Raw genomic sequence first — 27,635 nt, 5'->3', positions numbered from 1 at the left:
TCTTTAGTGCAAGATACTAGTTTTTGAATTTTGTGTACTGTACCAAATCTTACTGTAATGTTTTGCGTTTGCAAAACACGGGCTAATTTGTCAGTTACTCCTGAGATATATGGAATTTTTTATTGTTTTAATAATCTGGTCGCTTTCAGCAGTATTGCTTTGCGATCGTGATTTGGCATTCAGTGCTCTGTTAATTTGAGCATTATTGTAGCCATTCTGTCGTAGTGCGTCTTTAACGTGTTTGATCTCTCTCACTAGACTCTCACCATCTGACACTGTTTTAGCCCGATGTATGAGCGTCTTGATAAGAGAGGATTTCTGAGCTGGATGATGATGTGATTCTGCATTCAGATAGGCATCAGTGTGCGTTTGCTTTCTGTAAACGCTGTGTGTTATTTTACCGTTTAGGCCATGTCTAAGCAAAATATCTAGGAATGGGAGTGTGTTATTCACCTCCATTTCCATGGTGAACTGGATGGCCGGGTTTTGTGCATTGAGATGATTTAGAAAATCATTAAGTGTGTCTTTACCATGTGGCCAGACAACCAAAATGTCATCCACATATCTAAACCAAAAGGATGGTTTTAATGTGCTCGAGGCAAGTGCTCTTATTTCAAAGTTTTCCATGTACAAATTTGCTATAGCAGGGGATAAAGGAGAGCCCATTGCTGCTCCTTCCTTTTGTTTAAAGAAATCCCCTCTCCATAAGAAGTAAGTGTTATTTAAACAATGGCCAGCAAGTTTCGGAATATCTTTTGGTAAACCGGTATTCTTTACTAGTGTATCAAGTAATTTAAGCGATTCGTCCACTGGAACCTTAGTGAATAGAGAAATCACATCAAAACTTACCAGAATATCATCAGGAGTAAGCTAAATATATTTAATCACATTCACAAGATGTTCTGAATTTTTTTATGAATGAAGATGTCCTACCGATGTAGGGCTGTATTTGTTTGGTTATATATTTTGCCAATTGATATGTGGCAGAGCCAATTGTACTGACTATGGGTCGTAATGGGATGCCGATTTTATGAATCTTCGGTAGCCCATAGAGTCTAGGTGGTTTTGAGGCCCTTGGCTTAATTTGGTATTGCTCATTTTTAGTGGATTAATGAATTTGCAATTATTGCAGTGGTCTTACGTTCTAAAGTATTAGTTGGATCTCGTTTAATTTTAATGTAGGTACTTTCCTCTAGTAAATTTCTAATTTTATTATCATAATCGGCTCGTGACATCACTACAGCTGCTAGGATTTGGATATCCTTATTTACACGCAGCTCTCTTAAGGCTTTTGCCTCGTTAGAGCTAATATTTACTTTTGGGACTTTGCTATTCTCAATTAATTTGGCAACCTCATGTCGAGTCATCTCTGCCTCATTATGTGGAAGGAGTCTAACTACTGATTCTACCTCAGCAATGATCTCATCCACTGGAATTGTGCGTGGGGTAATGGCAAAGTTAAGGCCTTTAGAAAGGACAGAGACCATGTCACCGGTTGATACAGTGTTAGTCAAGTTCAGTTCTGTTTTGTTTTTAATTTTTTGGTTTTTAGTAGGGATTTGTTTATTATGTAGTCTAGAAAATTTATTAATTTGGCTAGTTTTTGTTAGTTTAAACACATTATCAGCCGATTGTTGTGTTATGGTATCGATTATATTCCAATAATGCATAGTGTATATCGGATTAATTGTTTATGTGGCAGATGCTATATTGGACAGACGGGACGTAACATCAGCGTTAGACTAAAAGAACATCAGAGAAATATTAAATTATCTCAAACACAACTGTCGGCAGTGGCAGAACATGCTTGTCAACAAGGACACTCAATTGATTTTGACAATGTTGCAGTGTTGTGTAAAACTAATTATTACTGGCAAAGACTAATTAGAGAATCCATTGAAATTGAGAGGAATAAGAATAACTTTAATCGCTCTGACAGCTACAGGCTTAGTGCGGCCTGGAAGCGTATTATTAAATAATACACATTACATTTTTATTTAAAGCTTTCGTGACTGCAGTGATTCATGTTCTTGGCTCTTTCGGTGGAGTCGCGTTGGGGGGAAGCAATAAAATAATAGAATATATATGTTTGTTGTTCTGTTGTTTCCCTTCGGCGTGGCTTTGCCGAGGGAGCTAAGAATATGAATGCATATTACAATTCCTTATAGGGGAAACACATACTAATTAACGGATTACTAACATAGCATATAATCACTAACACACATTACAACTAATTACTAATCTACAACTCATTACTAATCATAACCATTGACTGATTACTAATCGATTATATCATTACAATACCCCCCCCCTCCGCCTCTAATCACTGCACCTGATATGAGTTAAAATGATGACGTCACCTGCTGCTCTATATAAAACCGGGAGCAAGCGAAGGCTTTACCATTCTGGCGAATTGCTTGATGATGCTGGATGTATTGACCAGCGAAACGTCACAGTACTCAAACTGTAAATGTTGTGGATTCACTCTTCAACACACCGGTGGGCTAAAGTAGTGAATTATTTGTCTTTTGTCAACGTGACACTTTTTTTGCTGATTGGCCGTGTCGGGTGGTGGAGGGTTACGACACATTTATAAATAACGCGATCTAACCCAAAATCCTTTATTATGAGTGTATAGTAGTGTATAGTGTAGTGTATAGTAGTGTATCGCAGTGTATAGTGTAGTGTATAATAGTGTATAGTGTAGTGTATAGCAGTGTATAGCAGTGTGTAGTGTGGTGTATAGTAGTGTATAGCAGTGTATAGTGTAGTGTATAGTAGTTTAGTGTATAGTGTAGTGTATAATGTAGTGTATAGTAGTGTAGTGTAAAGTAGTGTATAGTAGTGTATAGTGTTGTGTATAGTAGTGTATAGTGTTGTGTATAGTAGTGTATAGTGTTGTGTATAGTAGTGTATAGTGTTGTGTATAGTAGTGTAGTGTATACTGTAGTGTATAGTGTAGTGTATAGTAGTGTAAAGTGTAGTGTATAGTAGTGTATAGTGTAGTGTATAGTAGTGTATAGTGTAGTGTATAGTAGTGTAGTGTATAGTAGTGTATAGCAGTGTATAGTGTAGTGTATAGTAGTGTATAGTGTAGTGTATACGTAGTGTATAGTATTGTAGTGTATAGTAGTGTATAGTGCAGTGTATGGTAGTGTAGTGTATAGTAGTGTATAGCAGTGTATAGCAGTGTATAGTGTAGTGTATAGTAGTGTAGTGCATAGTAGTGTATAGCAGTGTATATCAGTGTATAGTGTAGTGTATATCAGTGTATAGTAGTGTATAGTGTAGTGTATAGTAGTGTATAGTGTAGTGTATAGTAGTGTATGGTAGTGTAGTGTATAGTAGTGTATAGCAGTTTATAGCAGTGTATAGTGTAGTGTATAGTAGTGTAGTGTATAGTAGTGTAGTGTATAGCAGCGTATAGTGTAGTGCACAGCATATCTGTCTACCCCTTATCAGTATCTTATTAGTATCTACCCTACTCCAGACCATTTCAGACCTTATTAGTCACCCCGTGCCCTTATAAATCTCAACGTGCATCCTTCGAAGTCCCATAACAATGGAGAAACACAAACAAATACACAGTTATTACATTCTTGCTTGCCCGCATTGAAACGGCTGTACAAGAATGCCGGGTAAAACTTTATGGATTGATAGGTATGCAAATTCAACATGTGTGGTCAATACCGTAATGACACTGGGGCCCTGATGGCTGACGTTTCGGGCAATAACCCCTCTGCATGGCGAATGAATAGAGAGGCGAGAGTGGTAGAGTGGGTAATATAAATCTAGATTTGAAGTTTTCGTGACTGCAGGGATCCATACTCTTTGGTTCTTTCGGTAAAGTCACGTGGGACAGTCCCACCTGATGATGGACGCTTGTGTTGCGGCAGAAACGTCGTGATTTTATGTATTCTATTTCATACCGACGTCCCACCTGATGATGGACGCTTGTGTTGCGCCCGAAACGTCGTGATTTAATTTATTTGATTTTATACCTACGTGACTTTACCGAAAGAACCAAAGAGTATGGTTAATAAAAAAAAATTAGTAAAATAAATGTAAACTCAATACATCACGGGGCCCGATGCAAATTAAAATTGTTTAAATGTTTTATGATTTACATAGAAAAATATATCGCCACAAGTAATCAAAAGGTATTTCTCAATACTGTAAACACATTGATATTAAAGGTAAATTGACCAAATGTTGCTGGCACATTGCATTATGGGTAGCCCTTCTGCGACTTTACATTTCCACACGATAAGCCACTTCATTGAACTATCATTTGTGGCCAGATTGCTTTTGAAAATTAAGCTAAGAGTTCAATGTGCTTTAACTGGTAAAATAAAAAAAAATAGTTTATTTTTAGTAGTATGTTTTTTTGTAAAGTGATTTCCATAAACCTCCACTATACTTTGTACTCCTATTGTGTTTTTGTACTCTTTGTTGTTGTAACGTTCTGACCCCGTGCCCCTACTGGACATTTGTGAAAAAGAGCTTCATGGCTCATCGGATTCCTCCAGTATGAATAAAGATTCTGATTCTGTATGCTGCATAAGTTGTTAACACGACGTCTACATCAGGGTTGTTTGGCAATTGTGTTGCGTTCACATTTCATTGCACTGGTCAAATTTAAGGAACGGTTTAAATTTTCAGATTTTTTTTCTCCCATTTATGTAGATGTTGGTTGTGCATCGTTCCTGCTGATGTTCTAATGCGGTTGATGGTTACACCAGCCGGTGTCTCCCAGGAATGTCATTGTCCCAATCATCCGACTACACACAGTGAACTAGTAACGAATTGGCACGTTTTGTTTACGTGACAACTCTCACTAATTGTCTGTGTCGGGTGGGTGGCCGGTTTAACGACACGTGTATATTTACGCGATCTAACAAACAAAAAAAACCCCTTTATTATGGATATTAGTCACGAAAGCCGACGTGTTATATGAATCTCATGGTGGTACCCCGGCTCTCGCATCATGTCCGTGATGCAGTCATTTTTAGTCTGTTGATGGTCGGCGATGCGGCAATCGACTCATCTCGACGAGCTGCACACGATGCACTGCGGCGCGTACCGCGAGCATTCAGGGTTTCGGCGCGATCGTCCTCCCTGCGTGTCGACATCGCGGAGTGTGGCACTGACGTCGGATTGATTGGGTACCCCAGTCGCGGAGTGAAGTAACACCCCTGGGGAAAAAAAAAATAGTGTCCCAGAAATAAAATATTCAATTGCCTCGGCCAGTTTGTATTATTTGGTACCGCGAGGTACCGCCACGAGGATCATTTGTGCAGTGTGATAGCGCCGGCTGGTGGACAGCAGCGGCAACTGCGGTGGACAGACAGCACACAGGCCGGCGAGGGCGTGCACGGAGCGTGTTGGCAGAGCGGAGGAACTGGGGCAAGGGTCACGGAGGACCCCGCCTGGAGGCCCCCGGAACCTGCTGCTAGCGGGTTCGAGAAGGGAGGCGCGGTCAGGGCGGAGCCAGGGCCGCGCCGGGAGCATAAAAGGAGCCGAGAGCGGGGGGGAGCTCGAGGCTGCCGGTTCTGGGAGTGGACTCGTCTCGTCGTCGCCGTCGCCGCTGAACGTCTCCGCTTGACGTTGCGCTACGGAGGGGAGCAGTTGGCCGTCTCGGTCAGCGCCGTCAGCGTTAGACGGCTCGTGTTGTGTACAGGCCGGGCTGAGCTGCTGTGGGGAGTGTGCGGACGAGACCGTGGAAGTTGTTTCATAAAGAAGGTGCCTCCTAGAAACTCTGAATCATTGACGCTACATCTGTACTCTGTGTGTTGCTATGGGTCTTTCTGCATAGGTCTTTGCATCTTACGTGTCTCTTATGCGTCTCTATGAGTCTATATGTCTCGAATGGTTTACTATACAATCCATAGTTTTGGGTGGCATGGACACAATCGCACTACTGGGGGCTTGTAGATTTACTTTTTCACTGATGAAGAAGTTGATGGTTACACCCAGGGGCAGAGCCAGGATTTTGACATTGGGGGGGCTGACTTCAATATTCTGAGATATCCAGTGTTTATGTTTTCCAATGGGCGCCACAAATGTATAAAACAAATTTTATTGGATTTGAACGCGGAGTTTATTAATAGGTCGGAGCCGCTGATGTGGCTAATAAGTTCGATAAGTTCGAAAGGCTGCCGCTCAAGCAGCCTGCAGGGCAGCACACAAAGTGGCAGCCTGCAGGGCAGCACAAGGTGGCAGCACAAGGTGGCAGCCTGCAGGGCACCACACAAGGTGGCAGCCTGCAGGGCAGCACAAGGTGGCAGCCTGCAGGGCAGCACAAGGTGGCAGCCTGCAGGGCAGCACACAAGGTGGCAACCTGCAGGGCAGCACACAAGGTGGCAGCCTGCAGGGCAGCACACAAGGTGGCAGCCTGCAGGGCAGCACACAAGGTGGCAGCACAAGGTGGCAGCCTGCAGGGCAGCAGCACAAGGTGGCAGCCTGCAGGGCAGCAGCACAAGGTGGCAGCCTGCAGGGCAGCACAAGGTGGCAGCACACAAGGTGGCAGCCTACAGGGCAGCACACAAGGTGGCAGCACAAGGTGGCAGCCTGCAGGGCAGCAGCACAAGGTGGCAGCCTGCAGGGCAGCAGCACAAGGTGGCAGCCTGCAGGGCAGCACACAAGGTGGCAGCCTACAGGGCAGCACACAAGGTGGCAGCACAAGGTGGCAGCCTGCAGGGCAGCAGCACAAGGTGGCAGCCTGCAGGGCAGCACAAGGTGGCAGCCTGCAGGGCAGCACGAGGTGGCAGCACAAGGTGGCAGCCTGCAGGGCAGCACAAGGTGGCAGCCTGCAGCATTTTGCAGCAGCCGGATATCCGGTTATCCCGATTACCGACTTTCCCAAAATTTCAGGGGGGGCTGAGCCCCCAAACCCCCAGCCCCCCCCCCCCGTGGCTCCGCCCCTGGCTACACCAACCAGTGTCTCCCAGGAATGTCAATGTCCCAATCATCCGACTCCGCACATCGATTCCACCTGAAGCCACCCCTGATCGCAATGACTCACTGTGCCCACGATGCGGAGCCACAACCCCAGTGTTGAGAGAAGCGGCTCTTAACCTTCACTGCAGCCTTGCAGCCCTTTGGTTGTCAATCGTAAAAAAATAAAAATAAAATCCTAATGTTAAACAAATACATGGGGTTTGATGAAACAAAGTAAATTGTACTTACTCATCGTTTTTTTCGGTAAAGTCACGTTTTGTAGAAATACAATAAAATTATATTAAAACAAAAAAACAATCACGACGTTTCGATCACAACGCAAGCGATCTTCATCAGGTGTCAAGAACAAATCACGGAGGTAAATACAACAAAAAGATGAGAGACGAGAATTCAACAAACCTGAAAAAACATTATGTGAAGCACATCCAGTCAGGCCAACAGCACAGTTAGACACTTCCTGGCGGACCACGAATTTCAGAAGAGTGTTAAATTTCGTGTTCAACCTTTGGATTGCACATACCAGCATAGATAGAATGAAAAATACGAGGTACACGGTCAGTAGAAATACATATACAAGTCCACCAAGAGGTAAGGAGGGAGGAAAGACGGACAGGGAGGCAGAGAGAGAGAGGGGAGGGGGCCAGAGGGATGAACAGAAGCTTAAATAGGAACTACGGTTGGAGGGGGGGAGGGGCCAGAGCGAGAGCGGCAGCTCAAACACGCAACATCTTACACAAACAAAACGGCAGCTCAAAAAAGTACCACCTCTTGTAAATACAAAACGGCAGCTCAAAAAAGGGCACATCTTACACATACAAAACGGCAGCTCAAACACGCACATCTTACACATACAAAACGGCAGCTCAAAAAAAGTACCACCTCTTGTAAATACAAAACGGCAGCTCAAAAAAGGGCACATCTTTATTAATACTTTATAAATTTGTACTTACCCGCCCATGCTTCATTTGTATTTTCGGTCAGTTTAGCTTCATAAAAAAATTAATTCTGGCTATATCCCGCACCTCCAGAAAGGACACCCCAGCTTCAGAAGAACTCAAGGCCGTAATTATAATAAATATTGGGGGGGGGGCACAATCCCCCCCCCCCAATATTCAAATGTGCTTAAAATATCCCCCCCCCCCCCCAATATATTGCTATAAAATAGATTTGTTTTTATGATTGTGGTTATGGTTGTACTTTATAAATCCCTAATTTCTGCCATTATATACAATGAAACAGAGCAATGTAATACAATACACTCTTAGACATTATTGTAAAAAAATAAATTAAAAGTCCATCCCATGTGTTAGTGAATTTTTAAACATTTTAGGCAAGAAATGGCAGGAATTGAGTTTTCAAATTTAGATATTTTTTTTCTGGGGGAGGAGACTCCCCCAGACCCCCTGGAAGATTTGGTCCTCCCCCCCAATGTTGACTCCATGGCTACGGCCTTGGAACAACCGCTGGTCTGAAGTCACCCCTGATCGCAATGGCTCGCTGGGTCCACAACACGGTGCCACAACCCCGCTATTCTTTAGATCAGATGAGCTCAAGAGACCAGGGGGATAGGGGAAGGAGTCTTTCGTTTGCGAAGAGCAACCGCAACCTGGGTCACCAAACGATGAGAAAAACAAAACTAAATAAAGTAAGGCGGCGACGGAGCACGTGGAAATGCAGAAGAAACCCTCTTAAACGACGGTCATTAGTTCCACGAAACTGAGTCGGTCAGTGATCTGGTCGTTAAGCGATTCACTCTGTAACAATACAATATTTTGTTCCTGGGCGGAAAGGGTTATTTTCTAATTGCTTATGCCTCAAAAGAACAGAAAATGGATATTATTCCCCACGAACTTTTGTGACCAGGACACAAAAGGAAAGCTAATGATCCACTCCATTAATAACACTGTGTAAGAAAGTTAGAATTTTCTTTTTGTTCCTGTGTAGTAAGTGTTATTTCCTAATTGCTTATGCCTCAAAAGTACAGAAAACGGCGATTATTCCCTACAAACTTTGCTTTTGCTGTATGGTGTAGTGTATAGCGTGGTGTATAGTGTAGTGTATAGTGTAGTGTATAGTGTAGTGTATAGTGCGGTGTATAGTGGGGTGTATAGTGCAGTGTATAGTGCGGTGTATAGTGCGGTGTATAGTGTAGTGTATAGTGTAGTGTATGGTGTAGTGTATAGTAGTGTATAGTAGGGTAGTGTTTAGTGTAGTGCATAGTTTAGTGTATAGTAGTGTAGTGTATAGTAGTGCAGTGTATAGTAGTGCAGTGTTTAGTGTAGTGTATAGTGTAGTGTATAGTAGTGTAGTGTATAGTGTAGTGTATAATAGTGCAGTGTATAGTAGTGTAGTGTATAGTGTAGTGTATAGTGTGGTGTATAGGGTTGTGTATAAGATAGTGTATAGGGTAGTGTATAGTGTAGTGTATAAGGTTGTGAAAAGTGTAGTGTATTGTATAGTGTAGTGTACTGTGTAGTGTATAGGGTTGTGTATAGGTTAGTGTATAGTGTAGTGTTAAGCGATTGGGCGTTAACAGGGGTGGTCATTAAGAGGGGTTTTGCTTTTTAGTGTAGTGTATAGTAGTGTATAGTAGTGTAGTGTATAGTGTAGTGTATAGGGTAGTGTACAGTGTAGTGTTAAGCGATTGGTCGTTAACAGAGGTGATCGTTAAGAGGGGTTCTGCTTTATAGTGTAGTGTATAGTGTAGTGTATAGTGTGTGTATAGTGTAGTGTATAGTGTAGTGTTAAGCGATTGGTCGTTAACAGAGGTGATCGTTAAGAGGGGTTCTGCTTTATAGTGTAGTGTATAGTGTAGTGTATAGTGTAGTGTATAGTGTAGTGTATAGTGTAGTGTATAGTGTAGTGTATAGTGTAGTGTTAAGCGATTGGTCGTTAACAGAGGTGATCGTTAAGAGAGGGTTCTGCTTTATAAATCGGCGCAAAATCAGACAACTGCGTCACGGGCGCATCGTTGTTGAGACTGACCCTCGGGGGGGGGGTTCCTGTACTGAAACGTCGAACAGAAGAGTGAACGCCTCGCAAGCGCGACGATCTGTATTTTGTTTTCCCTCCGGATCCTCCGGGTTCCCCCCCCCCCCCCCCAGCCTCCACCATCCACATTTAGAATGAACATCGCGCGTTTAGAGTGCCGTGTTTGTCTGCTGCGACACATTCCCACTTAAATTTAGATTTAAAGCTTTCGTGACTGCAGTAATTCATATTCTTAGCTCTTTCGATAAAGTCACGTTGAAGGGAAACAGTAAAATAATAAAATATATATAAAACAATACAAATTCCCACGCCGTTTCGACCATAACACAAACCGCCACTTCTTTCAAATGTTTCTTGCCGTTGGTTTTTCACACCTGATGACGACCGTTTGTGTTATGGTCGAAACGTCGTGAGAATTTTTATTGTTTCATATATATTTTTTATTATTTTATTGTTTCCCTTCAACGTGGTGACTTTACCGAAAGAGCTAAGAATATACATTCCCACTTGACGATGGCGACGACGACGACGTTGAAGCCCCCTTTCATCAAGAGCTCCACGGTATATAGCTCAGTGGTGCTCTGACACCTGGCAAAAGAAATCAATAATAAACTCCTTAAAAAAAAGTTTTTTTTTTTTCTTAAACAACGGTTTTATTATTCTTGGTTCTTTCGGTAAAGTCACGTAGAAGGGAAATAATGAAGTAATACGAATAAAACATAATAATAATACAATTTCTCACGACGTTTCGATTTGCAACACAAGCAATCATCATCAGGTGTGAAAACTACAGCAAGAAATGTTTTTAGCTGGAGATGCTGTGGTCAGGGGTTATATAGGTGAGAGAGGGGGGAGGAGCAAGGGAAGGGGGGGAGTGGGGGGAGGGGAGCGTTCCGTGGAATGCTACTGGACGGGGGGGAAAGTGGGCGGGGCTAGAACGGTTTCATTCACAACTTCGTACGTCAATGGCGCTGCGCCTGCTCCCACATCAACGCTGACTTGAATTAATTGATTACTTGCGTAACTCGTTCGCACGGAGCAGGCGATTTGAGAGATTAGGCCAGGGGTCGGGAACCTTTTTGACTAAGAGAGCCATGAAAGCAAAAAAATTGGAAATTTATTTCAGTGAGAGCCATATAATATATATTTTTAAAGTGAATTCAACTAAATGTCAGTATAATAAGCCTCTGAATTTATTCTTTTAAATAATGTTGTTATAACACTCACCATTAATGCGACTTCTGGTGCTGCATGGATTTGCTGATGTCTTTGTAGTCGGGTTGGTACTTGGTGAGGTTAAGCTTCATGCAAGCGTTGAGGCTTTCATCCGTTAAACGTGATCGTAGGTTGGACTTGATGTTTTTAAGATGTGAGAATGACTGCTCACATGCATACGTAGATCCAAACATGGTCAATACAGCAATACTCACACGCTGCAGTGTGTGGTATGTGACAGGAAGCGCGTTCCAAGTTTTGAGAATCAGCTGGTCTTCGGGTTGGAGTTTTTTCATTTCTGTCCACATGTGCTTGCTCGCCAACTCCGCTTTCTGTCGTGTGATTCTTTCCAAATCTTCATTCAGTGACTTGAACTTATTCACCCACATGTCTGAGGCCTTCAGGTCAGCCACTTCTGCTTCAAAATCTCTGACGGAGACACCAGGGATGTAATTCAGGTCGGCTGTGTTCAGTGAACACTCGTTTGGATGGGTGATGAACTTAAAAAGACGAGTGTGCTCACGAAATTCTCCAAAGCGTGCTTTGAAGGACTGTAGGAGACTGGATGTGCAGCCAGCTAGCTGGTGGAGATCAAGGTTTTGAATGGGCTCACTTGCTGTGCATGCATCTTTAAATTGGCTCAGTTTTTCAAAATGTAGTAAACGACCTGTTTCAAGATCCGTGATGAAAAGCTCCAGCTTGTTTTCAAAAGCAAATACAGCTTGTTGAAGGGATAACACTGTATTTCCAATGCCTTGCATTTTCACGTTGAGCTGGTTCAGATGTTCAGTCAGATCTACGAGATAGTAAAACTTGAGGAGCCACTCGGTGTCGGCTAGCTCAGGATGCCCGACGCCTTTCATTTCAAGGAAAGTCCGGATTTCGTTCAGGCAAGCCGCAAAACGGCTAAGCACCTTCCCTCTTGACAACCAACGCACATTGCTGTGCAAAAGCAGACCAGGATAGTTATTTACAACTTCATCCAGCAGTGTTTTAAACTGGCGATCATTTAAGGCTCGGGCAACAATAAAGTTGATCACACGAATGACCAGCGACATCACTTCGCCAAACTGCCTGTCACACATCTGAGCACAAAGTGCCTCCTGGTGTATAATGCAATGGAAACTTAGGATGGGTCTATTTTCATGTTCACGGAGAAGCGCCACAAATCCTTTGTTTTTCCCCACCATACACGGAGCACCATCAGTACACACTGAGAGAAGTTTATCCATAGGTAGACTTTTTTCTTGAGCAAACTCCATGAAAGACTTGAATAAATCCTCACCTCTTGTGGACCCTTTTAATGGCAGAACAGCAAGACTTTCTTCGCGCAGTGTGTCACCAACAGCATATCTTGCAATCACGCTGAACTGCGACAAATGGCTCACGTCTGTTGACTCATCCAAAGCCAGAGAAAAGAACGGCGCTGCATTTATGTCCTTCACTTGCGTTTCCTCCACTTTGTTTGCCATCACGATGGTACGATCATGAACAGTTCTTGCCGACAGAGGCATGTCTTGTATCCGTTTGATTATCTTGTCTTTGTTCGGAAGATCATCAAAAAGTTCATTGGCTACATCCAGCATGAACGTTTTAGCATACTCGCCATCTGTGAATGGTTTTCCGTTCCTCACTATTGCTAAAGAACCAGCAAAGCTAGCCGAATTATAGTCACCTTGCCGGGTCCATACGCGGAGTTGCTGCTGGCTAGCTTGCACCCTGCTCAGAAGCTCTTGGCACGCTTTCTTTCTGCTGTCTCCCGCAGGGTATTTTGATGCAAAGGTAGCGTGGCGCGTGTCGAAGTGCCGCTTTACATTCGACCGTTTCAACGATGTAATTTTGTCATTGCAAATTAGACACACCGCAGAACCCGCTCTCTCCACAAAGGCGAATTCTTCGGTCCATTCGTCCTGAAATGTACGATACTCGTCGTCTTTTTTTCTTTTCGCCATCTTCTTCGTCGAAGGGTTAGCTTTGAGCTAATGACCGAGCAGACGCAGTCTCAGACTGATTCAAAAGGGGGCGTTTACCTGTTTTACCCAGCAACGGCAAACGTAGGCCAGTATCATCCAATTAAAATAATGGACAATTGCTCCTGCAGCCCTGAACAGGACATGCGCAGTGAAAAATCGATGGATGGATTAAAACAAGTGAGAATATTTTGTTTTATCTGCGAGCCATATGCAATCATCAAAAGAGCCACATCTGGCTCGCGAGCCATAGGTTCCCGACCCCTGGATTAGGCGTTCATACAAAATGTAAATTGATTTAAAGTAGCCAATTCATTGATTCATTGATGCCGATTTTGATACGGGCATGCATTGTCACCGGATCTGAGTGCCGTGTGCAAAATTTGGAATTGGACAACCGGAAGTAGACTAAATTTTGATTGCAAGATTTGACCACGACACAGGAATCAATTTAAGTAAAACCGCTGAAAAACCAAATAGCCTAAGCGTGTGGGCTGTCCGTGCTAGGACAGACCGGTAGAGGCTGATGTGGGAATCCATCCGAGCCGAAACCACTTGCCCAGTTTTGCAATTCAGTTTGGGGTGCTTTTCAATGGGCATGGCAACGTGGAATAAAATGTCACTCAGCCATCTAATCACCACCCCACCTATTCACCCTCCCACCTATTCACCCTCCCACCTATTCACCGTCCCACCTATTCACCCTCCAATCTATTCGCCCTCACACCTATTAACCCTCCCACCTATTTACCTACCCACATATTCACCCACCCACATATTCACCCTCCCACCTATTCACCCTCCCACTTATTCACCCACTTATTCACCCTCACACATATACGTGAATGGGGAGCAGCGCTTCCCATTCACGTATTCACCCTCCCCCTATTCACCCACCCACCTATTCACCCACCCACCTATTCACCACCCACATATTTACCACCCACATATTCACCACCCACATATTCACCCATCGATCTCTTAACCGGCCCACCTATTCATCCACCCACCTATTCACCACCCACCTATTCACCATCCACATATTCACCCACCCACATTCACCACCCACATATCTAGCCACCCACATTCACCACCCAAATATTCATCCACCCACCTATTCACCACCCACCTATTCACCCACCTATTAATCCACCCACCTATTCACCACCCACCTATTCACCATCCACATATTCACCCACCCACATATTCACCATCCACATATTCACCCACCCACATATTCAGCAACTCACCTATTCACCACCCACCTATTCACCCACCTATTCATCCACCCACCTATTCACCACCCACCTATTCACCATTCACATATTCACCCACCCACCTATTCACCTCCCACATATTTACCACCCACATATTCACCCACCCACATTCACCACCCACATATTCAGGCACCCACATTCACCACCCACATATTCATCCACCCACCTATTCACCACCCACCTATTCACCCACCTATTCATCCACCCACCTATTCATCATCCACATATTCACCCACCCACATATTCACCATCCACATATTCACCCACCCACATATTCAGCCACCCGTCTCGTAATCGGCCATCCTATTCACTCACCCACCCACCCACCTGTTTGCTCGCTCACCCACCTATAAACCGAACCCAAACCAACCCATCTACCTATTCGCCCATCCCACCTATTCACCACCCAAATATTTACACACCCACCTATTCACCACCCACATATGCAGCCACCCGAACTCGTAATCGGCCCACCTATTCACTCACTCACCCACCAACCTGTTGACTCGCCCACCCACCTGTAAACCCACCCAACCCACCCACCAGGCTATTCATCCACCAGCGCTCGGCCACTCCCGCAGACGCGCAGGGCGGCAGCTACAAAAGCCCTCGACTCGCACCGTCAACACAAGCTGACCCACCCATTGTAGCTTCATCGCTGAGTACGGCTGACAGAGGTGACATAGCCCGCACAGCCGGTGCAGACGACCTGCCCAGCAACAACTGACACAGCCCATTTGGCACAGCCAGTTGGGATTGTCGCTGCCAACACATCGGTAAATCGGCACAGCCGACAAAGACAGGCAGCAGAGTCAAGTTGCGAAGCCACAACCGATGCAGCCAGCAAAAGACGGCACAGGGAATACAGCTGACACAGCCGGTATAGTTGACACAGCATAAACCAGCACAGCTGACACAGCTCATACAGCCTGCACAGCTGACACAGCAAACACAAGCCAACAACAGCGAAACACAGCCGGCAGAGCGAATACAGCCATCGTATCAGTCGCAAACCAGCCAATATATATAATCACAGCTGACACATCTGACGCAGCCAGCACAGCAGACACAGCACAGCTGACGCAGCCCATTGCACAACGATGCTGGCTGCCCGTGATGCTTCCGATGCCGCTGCTTCTGCTCCATCGACGATGATCGACGGCGCCGCTGCTGGTGGCGTTGATGGCGACGACGACGATCACGGCGACACCGCGCCGACCATGACCTTGAACGACCTCCTGGAGGTGGCCGTGAGCAGCCTGGACCCCTCCTCCGTCAACTTCAGCGCCCTCGGCTCCGTCCTGCGCGCTCTCGTGTCGCACCTGGGCATCGGCGCGCGCCCGGGATCGCGCGTCGAGGCACGAGACGCCGCCGGGTCGCGCCTCCCACGTGGGTGCCGAGCCGCCGGAGGTGAGCCTCGTCTCGGGGAGAGGCTCGCCCGGGTGGAGGAGGCTCTGGGGAGACTCCTGGAGGCTCCTCTCGGAGCGGACGCGATGCTGGAAGGGCGCGCGGCTGCGTCGACGGTCGGCGAGATTTGGAAGCTCACGCAGGTGGCCAAGAGGGCCGAGGCCAACGAGGAAGGCGTGGAGAAGGTACGGCCGGGTCCCCGTGGATGACGGTGGCGTATCACCAGGGCGAGAGTCAGGGTTGTCTGTGGTCATGGTTAGAGTCAGGGGTATCACCAGGGCTAGAGTCAGGGTTATCTGTGGTCATGGTTAGAGTCAGGGGTATCACCAGGGCTAGAGTCAGGGTTATCTGTGGTCATGGTTAGAGTCAGGGCTATCACCAGGGCTAGAGTCCGGGTTATCTATGGTCATGGTTAGGGACAGGGGGGTATCACCAGGGCTAGAGTCAGGGTTATCTGTGGTCATGGTTACAGTCAGGGTTATCACCAGGGCTAGAGTCAGGGTTATCTGTGGTCATGGTTAGAGACTGGGGTATCACCAGGGCTAGAATCAGGGTTATCTGTGGTCATGGTGAGAGTCAGGGCTATCACCAGGGCTAGAGTCAGGGTTACCTGTGGTCATGGTTAGGGACAGGGCTATCACCAGGGCTAGAGTCAGGGTTACCTGTGGTCATGGTTAGGGACAGGGGGTATCACCATGGCTAGAGTCAGGGTTATCTGTGGTCATGGTTAGAGACTGGGGTATCACCAGGGCTAGAGTCAGGGTTGTCTGTGGTCATGGTTAGAGACTGGGGTATCATCAAGGCTAGAGTCAGGGTTATCTGTTGTCATGGTTAGAGACTGGGCTATCACCAGGGCTAGAGTCAGGGTCATCTGTGGTCATTGTTAGAGACTGGGCTATCACCAGGGCTAGAGTCAGGGTTATCTGTGGTCATGGTTAGAGTCAGGGCTATCACCAGGGCTAGAGTCAGGGTTGTCTGTGGTCATGGTTAGAGACAGGAGGGTTTCACCAGGGCTAGAGTCAGGGTTAGAGTCAGGACAATCGTCTTGAGTTGGACAGGGCTAGTGTCAAGGACAGAGTCAGGACTAGATTCAGGGCTATCTGTAGTCTACACTAGTCTCCACTATGATAAAGTAATAATTATTCCTCATCATCATCACCATTAGGCCTCCTTTGCCAGTACCAAAATATATTAATAGGGTTTTCCCCCTTTTTTCTGGCAACAAAACTGAAACCTTTTTACAAGGATTCATGTCTGCATTAACCACAATACTTGCAGTCAAATGCAAACGTAAACACACTATGATAATTTATGCATTTTCCTTGAAACTGATTGTTCCACATTACTTTGAAAGTGCATTGTCTTTGAGCTGTACGCCTTTTGGCGTCCTCTGGTCGAGCACCAATTGGGTCGAGGCTCAAAAGAAAGCCGTCCCTTGGTGTGGACCAATCAGTTTCAAGGACAATGCATATATTAGTATAGTATGTTTTTGGTTTGTATTTTGACTGCAAGTATTGTGGTTAATGCAGACATGAATCCCTTTGAAAAGGTTTCAGTTTTGTTGCCAGAAAAAAGGGGAAAACCCCTATTATTATAATATTATTGTAATAATGATTATTATGATAACGACATTTTCCATAGAGCAATTTGCGGAAGGCGTCTAGGAGCTTCACATGTAGCTTAAGTTAAGGTTGAAAACTCCCTGTGTACGAGGAAGAAAGGAATTACAAAACGAAACTAACTTTTTAAACTAAACTATGCTTTTATTTTACCAGGTAAGGTCCACTGAGTTCTAGAGGTTTGTCTTCAGAAGTGACCTGGTGATTACACGAACCATAGCTCAAACCGGAGCAGCGGCTTATCACAAGGACATTTATAGCAGCCACAAAAAAAAACTCTGAATGCGTGATGTCGATTCTAAAAGTGGAGGGGGGGAAAAAACTGAGGGCCCAGAGAAAAATCCGCGCGACCACGGGAGAAGAGAGAGAGAGAGGGAGGGAGAGACACGCAAACTCCAAATATACAGCACCAGCAGGTTTCAGTGTCGGGATCTAACCCACGACCTTCTGTACACCAGGCGAGGTAGTTAACATCTCCTAGCCACCGTGATGATGATGAGAGAGAGACACGCAAACTCCAAATATACAGCAGGCGTCAGGGTAGGGATAGAACCCACGACCTCCTGCATACCTAGCGACATAATTAACATCTCCTAGCCACCGTGATGATGATGATGAGAGAGAGACACGCAAACTCAAAATATACAGCAGCAGCAGCAGGCGTCAGGGTCGGGATCGAACCCACGACCTACTGTACACCAGGCGAGATTATTAACATCTCCTAGCCACCGTGCCTCCTCGTGTGAAACCCAGATAAACCTGCAGCCTGTTCCCCGTGGCTTTCAGGGTGAGCATCGATGCGGAACAGGGCTCTATCGCGCGGTGAACGCTGGGGCCATCAATACGCGTGGCGTTATCACAGATTAATTAATGTCTCTCCCCTAGCGCTCCCGGAGTCTGCCCTGTATGGGAGATAGTGGGAACCGCTGTCGGGCCCTCGGCTTGATACGTAAAAAGTGGCCAGTGGTCTAGTAACTACATTGTCAGTGGCGTAGTAACTACATTATCAGTGGTGTAGTAACTGCATTATCAGTGGTGTAGTAACTACATTATCAGTGACGTAGTAACTACATTGTCAGTGGCATAGTAACTACATTATCAGTGGTGTAGTAACTACATTATCAGTGGTGTAGTAACTACATTATCAGTGGTGTAGTAAGTACAACATCAGTGACGTAGTAACTACATTATCAGTGGCGTAGTAACTACATTATCAGTGACGTAGTAACTACATTATCAGTGGCGTAGTGACTACATTGTCAGTGGCGTAGTAACTACATTATCAGTGGCGTAGTAACTACATTATCAGTGACGTAGTGACTACATCATCAGTGGTGTAGTGAACTACATCATCAGTGGTGTAGTTACTACATTATCAGTAGTGTAGTAACTACATTATCAGTAGTGTAGTGACTACATTATCAGTGATGTAGTGACTACATTATCAGTGGTGTAGTAACTACATTATCAGTGGTGTAGTAACTACATTATTAGTGATGTAACTACATTATCAGTGGCGTAGTAACTACATTATCAGTGGTGTAGTAACTACATTATCAGTGGCGTAGTAAATACATCATCAGTGGCTAAGTAACTACATCATCAGTGACGTAGTAACTACATTATCAGTGGTGTAGTAACTACATTATCAGTGGTGTAGTGACTACATTATCAGTGGTGTAGTGACTACATTATCAGTGGTGTAGTAACTACATTATCAGTGGCGTAGTAACTACATTATCAGTGGGTGTAGTAAACTACATTATCAGTGACGTAGTAACTACATTATCAGTGACGTAGTAACTACATTATCAGTGACGTAGTAACTACATTACCAGTGGTGTAGTGACTACATTACCAGTGGTGTAGTAACTACATTATCAGTGGTATAGTAACTACATTATCAGTGGTGTAGTAACTACATCATCAGTGACGTAGTAAACTACATCATCAGTGACGTAGTAACTACATTATCAGTGGCGTGACCCGTGTCCCTCCCGTCTGTGTGTGGCCTCGCCTCCCAGGCCATGTTGCTGCTGGGTTCTCTCGTGGAGGAGATGAAATCCGTGCGCTCTTGGCGCAATTCACTCCGCGACGAGGTGTCGCTTCTCGTCCGGCTTCTGCAGGCGGTGAGCCGAGAACGAACTCTCATTCGTTCAGTCCTTCGGTCATTCCTCAATTCATCCGTGCCCTCGTTCGTTCAGCCATTCACGCACATTTTTTCATTGATTGAGCCGTTGGTTACGCCGTCGTTCATTCGCTCCACGCGTGCATTCATTCATTCAGCCATTGGTTATTCATTCACCCAGACATTGGTTTAACGATCCATTCAGCCGTTCTTTCATTCAGTCAGCCATGCAGTCGATTGTTCGTTACAATTTTAAGCGATTCATTCAATAAGTCAATTCAGCCATCCTTTCATTGGAATATTCAGCCGGTAACTCAAACGTGAACTCAGCGAATCAGTCATAGATTCATTCATCCGTTCGTCCATGCATTCATCATTTCAGCCATTCAGCGCAATAGCTCTTTGAGTCGTGCACCGAGGCATTCGTTCAGTCATCCATGCGATCAATAATCAATTAATACCTACTATAATTACCCAGAAAATGTCTGTCCTTAACGCTCGTGACGTCACTCCACATCGAACAGCCCCCCCCCCCTCATTAATAATCACGAGCAGGTGACGTCACTACAAATGGAGCACCCCCCCCCCTCATTAATAATCACGAGCAGGTGACGTCACTACAAATGGAGCACCCTCCCCCCTCATTAATAATCACGACAAGGTGACGTCACTACAAATGGAGCACCCTCCCCCCTCATTAATCATCATGAGCAAGTGACATCACTCCACATGAACACCCCTCCCCCCTCATTAATAATCACGAGTAGCTGACGTCACTACAAATGGAGCACCTTCCCCCCTCATTCATAATCATGAGCAAGTGACGTCACTCCCCATCGAACAGCCCCCCTCATTAATAATCATGAAGAGATGACGTCTTCCAAATAGACACCCCCTCCCCCATTAATAATAATTATCGGGTGACGTCACTCCACATGGGGGGAGGGGGGCGAGGCGCCTCCTCCCCCCCTCGGCGACAACTCACAACCCTCACTACAAAGGCAGAACCCTCATCACGTCACGTGATCTCCGTGACGCTGCTGTTGAGACATCGAAGTAAAAAGGACGTCGTGATGAACAAGGCGATTATAACCTTTCAATGACATAGCTCCGTGTCACCGCGCCCTTACAAACTGCACGCGCACTCATGCAATGAATGCATCACGTCGCGCCCTGTGCTTTACGCTTTGCAAAGTTTCAGATTTACTTTGCAATACGCCCGTGCTTGGACGGGCATAAGGCTCGTTCAAGACGTTCAAGGCACGTGCAGAGTTGGCGTTTGACAAGCAATGCACCCAGCCGACAGCTGATTTTGCTTCTGCGAGTGTCGGATTCGGGGAGCGGTGGGGCAGCGGTTAGCGCTGCACTGCACTACGATCCCAGCGACACCGGGTTCGAGTCCCGCTTTCGTTTGCATTTTGACTGCTTGTGTTGTGGTTATTGCAAACATGATGCCTTGAATAAAGGTGTCAGTTTTTGTGCCAGTTAAAAGGGTATAAACCTATTACTATATCTTGCTACTGGCAAAGGAGGTCTCATAATGTTAATGCTCACCCCGAGCCCTCAATACTCTGATAGTGCGCTGTTTTTTTAGTTGTACGCCTTTTGGCGTCTTCTGGTCCAACACCAGTGGAGACTAGGCTCTAAGAAAAGCCGTCTCGGGTGTGGACCAATCAAATTCAAGGACAGTGCCAATATTATTATCAGAGTTGTCTTTTTGTTTGCATTTTGACTGCTTGTGTTGTGGTTATTGCAAACATGATGCCTTGAATAAAGGTGTCAGTTTTTGTGCCATACCAAGATCAGTGATCTTCTTTGGTTCTTTCGGTAAAGTCACGTAGAATGAGAATAAAATAATAAATTGATAAAATAAAATAACACAATAATATTCTCACGACGTTTCTCACGACGTTTCGGCCACAACAGCTCCAGCGCTGTCCTACCAGACAGTCTCGCCCCTTCACCTGATGAAGGCCGCTTGTGTTGTGGCCGAAACGTCGTGAGAATATTATTGTGTTATTTTATTTTATCAATTTATTATTTTATTCTCATTCTACGTGACTTTACCGAAAGAACCAAAGAAGATGAATCATTGCAGTCACGAAAGCTTTAAATCGAAAGATCAGTGATGATTATCTAAACCGGGTTTGGGCCTCCCCTAGGGTGACTCAGCCTCAAATGAGTACCTCCTGCGGTGTAGTCCTGGCCACGCACACTCTTGTGTGCCGTTCCCGCCCTTAACAGGTGCTCGCTAATAAGCACTTGCCCCAACAGTCTTGGTATAGGCTATCCGGGGAATCTTTGTCTTTTGTGTTCACTCAGCGCCAGACCACTCACCTAAAAGCGACACCTGCATGGGTCTCGAGCCAGCGTGCGCTATTGAATGGCTTTAATTTGGATAATCATCTTAGATGCGGCTGCTTTGGGAGTGGTGATGGTGGTGGCGGTGGTGGGGTCGGCGGTGGTAGCGGTGGTGGTGGTGGTGTTGGCGGTGGTAGCGGTGGTGGTGGCAAGAGTGGTGGTTGTGGTGGTGGTGGCCGTGGTGGTGGAAGTCGTGGTGGTGGTAGTGGTGGCAAGAGTGGTGGTTGGAGGCGGTGGTGGCCATGGTGGTGGAGGTGGTGGTAACGGTGGTGGTGGTGGTGGCAGCGGTGATAGTTGGTGGCGGTGGTGGCTGTGGTGGTTGCGGTGGTAGTGGTGGTGGCGGTCTACACACTCGGCCGTGGAGGGCCGCTCGTTAATTTGTCATTGCCGCAACAAAGCAACGGAGCCATTGGCCGCTCGGTCCGGCCGGTTCTCCGGTGACGGACAAATCTTAATCGAGGTCTTTTGTCCGTGGCTCTGCCTCGCCTGCCGCGCGTCTTCCTGCTGCGTCCGTGTAGGGCAGGGACGGGGAACATTTTTTTTTCTGCCAAGGGCCATTTGGATATTTATATAACATCATTCGCGGGCCATACAAAATCATCAACTTAAAAATTAGCCCGTCATATTTGGTCAAACATTTAATTAACTCGCCCCTAATGCGATGGGGCTGGAACTTGCTTCTATATGGCGAGGCGTGGTGATGATGTTAGCCGGCTAGTGACGATGTTGTCGCTACTCGCAACTGCTTTCCCAGGTTTTGCTCTCCCTAGATTTGTTGAATTTCGAGTCCCGCCTGCGGTTGCCTTGGCAGGGCCAGAGACCCAAATTATTTCGTGGGGCCTCATACGGCCCGCGGGCCGCACGTTCCCCACCCCTGGTGGAGGGGGTGGTTTTTTTGTTTGGTTCGTCCCCATTCATAGCGTTTAATCTCAGCTTCGAGAATGACGGCTGGTGGCTAAAGCACAGTAGGGGGTAACAGGCGGTGGATCGGGCAGTCATCTCAGTCAGTCGCCACGTGGCACCTGCTGGGTCTGTCCCGTGACCTCCTGGTGCACCTAGCCTGGCACAGTAGGGGGTATCAGGCGGTGGATCGGGCAGTAATCTCAGTCAGTCGCCACGTGGCACCTGCTGGGTCTGTCCCGTGACCTCCTGGTGCACCTAGCCTGGCACAGTAGGGGGTAACAGGCGGTGGATCGGGCAGTCATCTCAGTCAGTCGCCACGTGGCACCTGCTGGGTCTGTCCCGTGACCTCCTGGTGCACCTAGCCTGGCACAGTAGGGGGTAACAGGCGGTGGATCGGGCAGTCATCTCAGTCAGTCGCCACGTGGCACCTGGGTCTGCCCCGTGACCTCCTGCCGGCGGGCGTTCGACACTTCACGTGGCCTCAGCGTGCACCTAGCCTGGCACAAGCGTCGTGGTGACGTCACTGCCACTTAAGTGTCGAATGGCGGCTGTTGACGTATATAATGTGTCGACTCAAACTCAAATGAGTATCTCGTGCGGTGCGTAGTAAACATCGCCACTGAGGGAAGACAAAGGCGGCCGGGGGTGGTTGCTGGGCCACCCACTCCCCTCGTGTGTGCCGTGCCGGCATTCACAGGTAGCGCTTGCTCGCTAACAGCCCTTGCCCCTACAGCCTGTTACAGGCTACACGGGGGACCTTTGTCTTCGTGGTGCCGTGCGCGTGACGGTCATCCGAACCGGATCCCGAACCTCCCCTTTAGGTCGACTCAGCCTCAAACGAGTGCCACGGCGCGATGTGTGTGGGAAACATCGCCACTGGTGGGCGGGGTGGTGGGAAGACAAAGGCGGCCGGGCGTGGTTGCTGGCCACACCCACTCCCCTCGTGTGTGCCGTGCCGGCCTTCGTAGGTGCTGCTCGGTCGCAGCACTTGCCCCCTACAGCCTGTGACTGATCTGCGAGGGGTTGGGTGGATGTGGATGTGGTGGTGGTGGTGGTGATGGTGGTGGTGATGATGGTGGTCAGCGTCTCGCTGTCTCCCTTTGTTCTCGCTGCAAGTGGCTGCGGCTCCCCGTCCGTATTGAGTGTCGCGGGGCGCTCATTGAGCGGCGCGCCGAGTAACGCAGCCCGAAGCTCTTTGTCGGCGAGAGAGACAGAGAGAGAGAAAGGGAGAGAGAAAGGGAGACGGGGCGACTCATTAGGCTCGCTCATTACACGAAGCAGAGACGCTCGCCTCGCTTAAACCTCGACACGAGTCGGGCTACGTGAACTCAATAATGCATGCGCGCGGGGGTGGCCAGACACTTGCCAACATTGTGTTTGTGTCACCATAACAAACAGCGCACTCGTCCGCCCTCCCTCCCACTCCTGCCCCCTCCTCCTCCCTCTTCCCTCGCCTCCTTCCTTCCTCCTCCTCCCTCCTTCCTTCATCCTCTTCCCTCCTCCTCCTTCCCCCTCCTCCTCTCTCCTCCTCCCCCCTCCTCCTTCCTCCTCCTCCCCCTCCTGCCATCGTCACGGTCGTTGTGTGCCGTGCCACGGTAAAGTGACGAGAGATAAAGTGACGAGAGATAAAGTGACGAGAGATAAAGTGACGAGAGATAAAGTGATGAGAGAGATAAAGTGACGAGAGATAAAGTGACGAGATATAAAGTGATGAGAGATAAAGTGACGAGAGATAAAGTGACGAGAGATAAAGTGATGAGAGAGATAAAGTGACGAGAGATAAAGTGACGAGAGATAAAGTGACGAGAGATAAAGTGATGAGAGAGATAAAGTGACGAGAGATAAAGTGACGAGAGATAAATTGATGAGAGATAAAGTGATGAGAGATAAAGTGACGAGAGATAAAGTGACGAGAGATAAAGTGATGAGAGATAAAGTGATGACAGATAAAGTGACGAGAGATAAAGTGACGAGAGATAAAGCGACGAGAGATAAAGTGACGAGAGATAAAGTGACGACAGATAAAGTGACGAGAGATAAAGTGACGAGAGATAAAGTGATGAGAGATAAAGTGATGAGAGATAAAGTGACGAGAGATAATGTGATGAGAGATAAATCGATGAGAGATAAAGTGACGAGAGATACAGTGATGAGAGATAAAGTGATGAGAGATAAAGTGACGAGATAAAGTGACGAGAGATAAAGTGGCGAGAGATAAAGTGGCGAGAGATAAAGTGACGATAAAGTGATGAGAGATAAAGTGACGAGAGATAAAGTGGTAAGATAAAGTGATGAGAGATAAAGTGACGAGAGATAAAGTGACGAGAGATAAAGTGACGAGAGATAAAGTGATGAGAGATAAAGTGACGAGAGATAAACTGATGAGAGATAAAGTGATGAGAGATAAAGTGGTGAGAGATAAAGTGATGAGAGATAAAGTGATGAGAGATAAATTTATTAGAGATAAAGTGATGAGAGATAAAGTGATGAGAGAGATAAAGTGATGAGAGATAAAGTGACGAGAGATAAAGTGATGAGAGATAAAGTGATAAGAGATATAAAGTGACGAGAGATAAAGTGATGAGAGATAAAGTGACGAGAGATAAAGTGGTGAGAGATAAAGTGACGAGAGATAAAGTGATGAGAGATAAAGTGATGAGAGATAAAGTGACGAGAGATAAAGTGACGAGAGATAAAGTGACGAGAGATAAAGTGACGGGAGATAAAGTGACGAGAGATAAAGTGATGAGAGATAAAGTGATGAGAGATAAAGCGATGAGAGATAAAGTGATGAGAGAGATAAAGTGACGAGAGATAAAGTGATGAGAGATAAAGTGATGAGAGATAAAGTGATGAGAGATAAAGTGATGAGAGAGATAAAGTGACGAGAGATAAAGTGGTGAGAGATAAAGTGATGAGAGATAAAGTGACGAGAGATAAAGTGACGTGAGATAAAGTGATGAGAGATAAAGTGACGAGAGATAAAGTGATGAGAGAGATAAAGTGATGAGAGAGATAAAGTGATGAGAGATAAAGTGATGAGAGATAGTGACGAGAGATAAAGTGACGAGAGATAAAGTGATGAGAGATAAAGTGATGAGAGATAAAGTGATGAGAGATAAAGTGACGAGAGATAAAGTGACGAGAGATAAAGTGACGAGAGATAAAGTGATGAGAGATAAAGTGATGAGAGATAACGTGACGAGAGATAAAGTGACGATAGATAAAGTGATGAGAGATAAAGTGACGAGAGATAAATTGATGAGAGAGATAGTGACGAGAGATAAAGTGACGAGAGATACATAGATGAGAGATAGTGACGAGAGATAAAGTGATGAGAGATAAAGTGACGAGAGATAAAGCGATGACAGATAAAGTGACGAGAGATAAAGTGACGAGAGATAAAGTGATGAGAGATAAAGTGACGAGAGATAAAGTGATGAGAGATAAAGTGATGAGAGATAAAGTGATGAGAGATAACGTGACGAGAGATAAAGTGACGATAGATAAAGTGATGACAGATAAAGTAATAGAGATAAAGTGACGAGAGATAAACTGATGAGAGATAAAGTGACGAGAGATAAAGTGATGAAAGTAAAGTGACGAGAGATAAAGTGACGAGAGATAAAGTGACGAGAGATACAGCGATGAGAGATAAAGCGATGAGAGAGATATAGTGACGCGAGATAAAGTGTTGGAAAAATTGCTGAGATAATTTGTATGCATCTAGTAGCTTATCTATCTATTTATTTAAGGTAATTCATTTGAAAAAAAGGTTTTCGGAGACCAATATCCATTATCCGCGACAGTTTTCTGTACACGAGACATTCAGGGACACTGTCAGTCACAGCACCTGGATGGGGGCAGGAGGGGGTTCGCGCTTCCTCCACTCCGTGTGGGTCGTGCGAGTTATTAGAGCCCATGAAAGCGAAGTAAAATAATAAGTTAAGTAACACAACGGATGCTGCTGCCGCTGCCATGGTGAAATGGGGTGTAGTGATTCACAGATTGGAGCTCTCATCCAGAGCGCTACCGGCACTTGAAGCAACAGTCAATTTTGATTTTGACTTAAGGCTTTCGTGACTGCAAGAAAACACTAAAATTGTCTTGCTGTGGTTTTCACACCTGATGATGATGATGATTGCTTGTGTTGCGGTCGAAACGTCGTGAGAATTTTATTGTTTTAATATTTTTTATTATTCTTCAATTGTTTCCTTTCTACGTGGTGACTTTACCGAAAGAACCAAGAATATGAGAATTGCATTGTTTTATATTTTTTATTATTTTATTGTTTCCCTTCTACGTGGTGACTTTACCGAAAGAACCAAGAATATGAATCCCTGCAGTCACGAAAGCTTTAAATCAAAATTTAAAACTCATCAGCTCGTTGTATCATTTCGGATTTGAATCTTGAGATGCTATATGGCTCACCCCTACTTTTTTGTACTGAGGCCACCTTTGGCGTATTGCCCCCCCTCCACCCCCCTTATCTTTAGCTTTGTGTGCTCATGCCTAAGGGGGTCTTGCCTCATCGTCACAACGAGCCCTCAAACCCCCCACGGCCCCTGTGGTGGAGCATCGTGAATGGAGTAACGAGCGTTTGCGACGTCGTATACACCGAATATAAATACGTACCTTTGTAGTTTATTAAAGATGTTTTTTTTGTTTGGCCTCCCGAGCCTATGAACGGATTTTACGAGCGCGACGGAAAACCAACCGGGGAGCTCCTCCCCCCTCCCTCCTCCTCCCTCCCTCCGTCCCTCCCTCCCTCCCTCCTCCTCCTTCCTCCCCCTCCCTCCTACCC

The 27,635-nt window shown here is 46.0% G+C and overlaps 1 protein-coding gene across 1 annotated transcript in view; it reads left to right on the top strand.

Moving 5' to 3' along the window:
* Positions 1–15,013: 15,013 nt before the first annotated feature.
* LOC116955118 (uncharacterized) overlaps positions 15,014–27,635 on the top strand; it is a 79,654-nt gene continuing 67,032 nt past the window's right edge. The window contains exons 1-2 of the mRNA XM_076052869.1: positions 15,014–16,005; positions 19,464–19,568. Of these exons, the coding sequence (XP_075908984.1) occupies positions 15,514–16,005; positions 19,464–19,568 (597 nt within the window). The 5' untranslated portion in view covers positions 15,014–15,513. The remainder of the gene's footprint in view (positions 16,006–19,463; positions 19,569–27,635) is intronic.

The sequence above is a fragment of the Petromyzon marinus genome, chromosome 58 (genome assembly GCF_048934315.1).
Source record: "Petromyzon marinus isolate PM22_M1 ecotype Great Lakes invasive population chromosome 58, UKy_Petmar_22M1.pri1.0, whole genome shotgun sequence".
NCBI lineage: Eukaryota > Metazoa > Chordata > Hyperoartia > Petromyzontiformes > Petromyzontidae > Petromyzon > Petromyzon marinus.
Note: the sequence above shows the minus strand (reverse complement) of the source record. Positions and strands in the feature narration are given on the sequence as shown.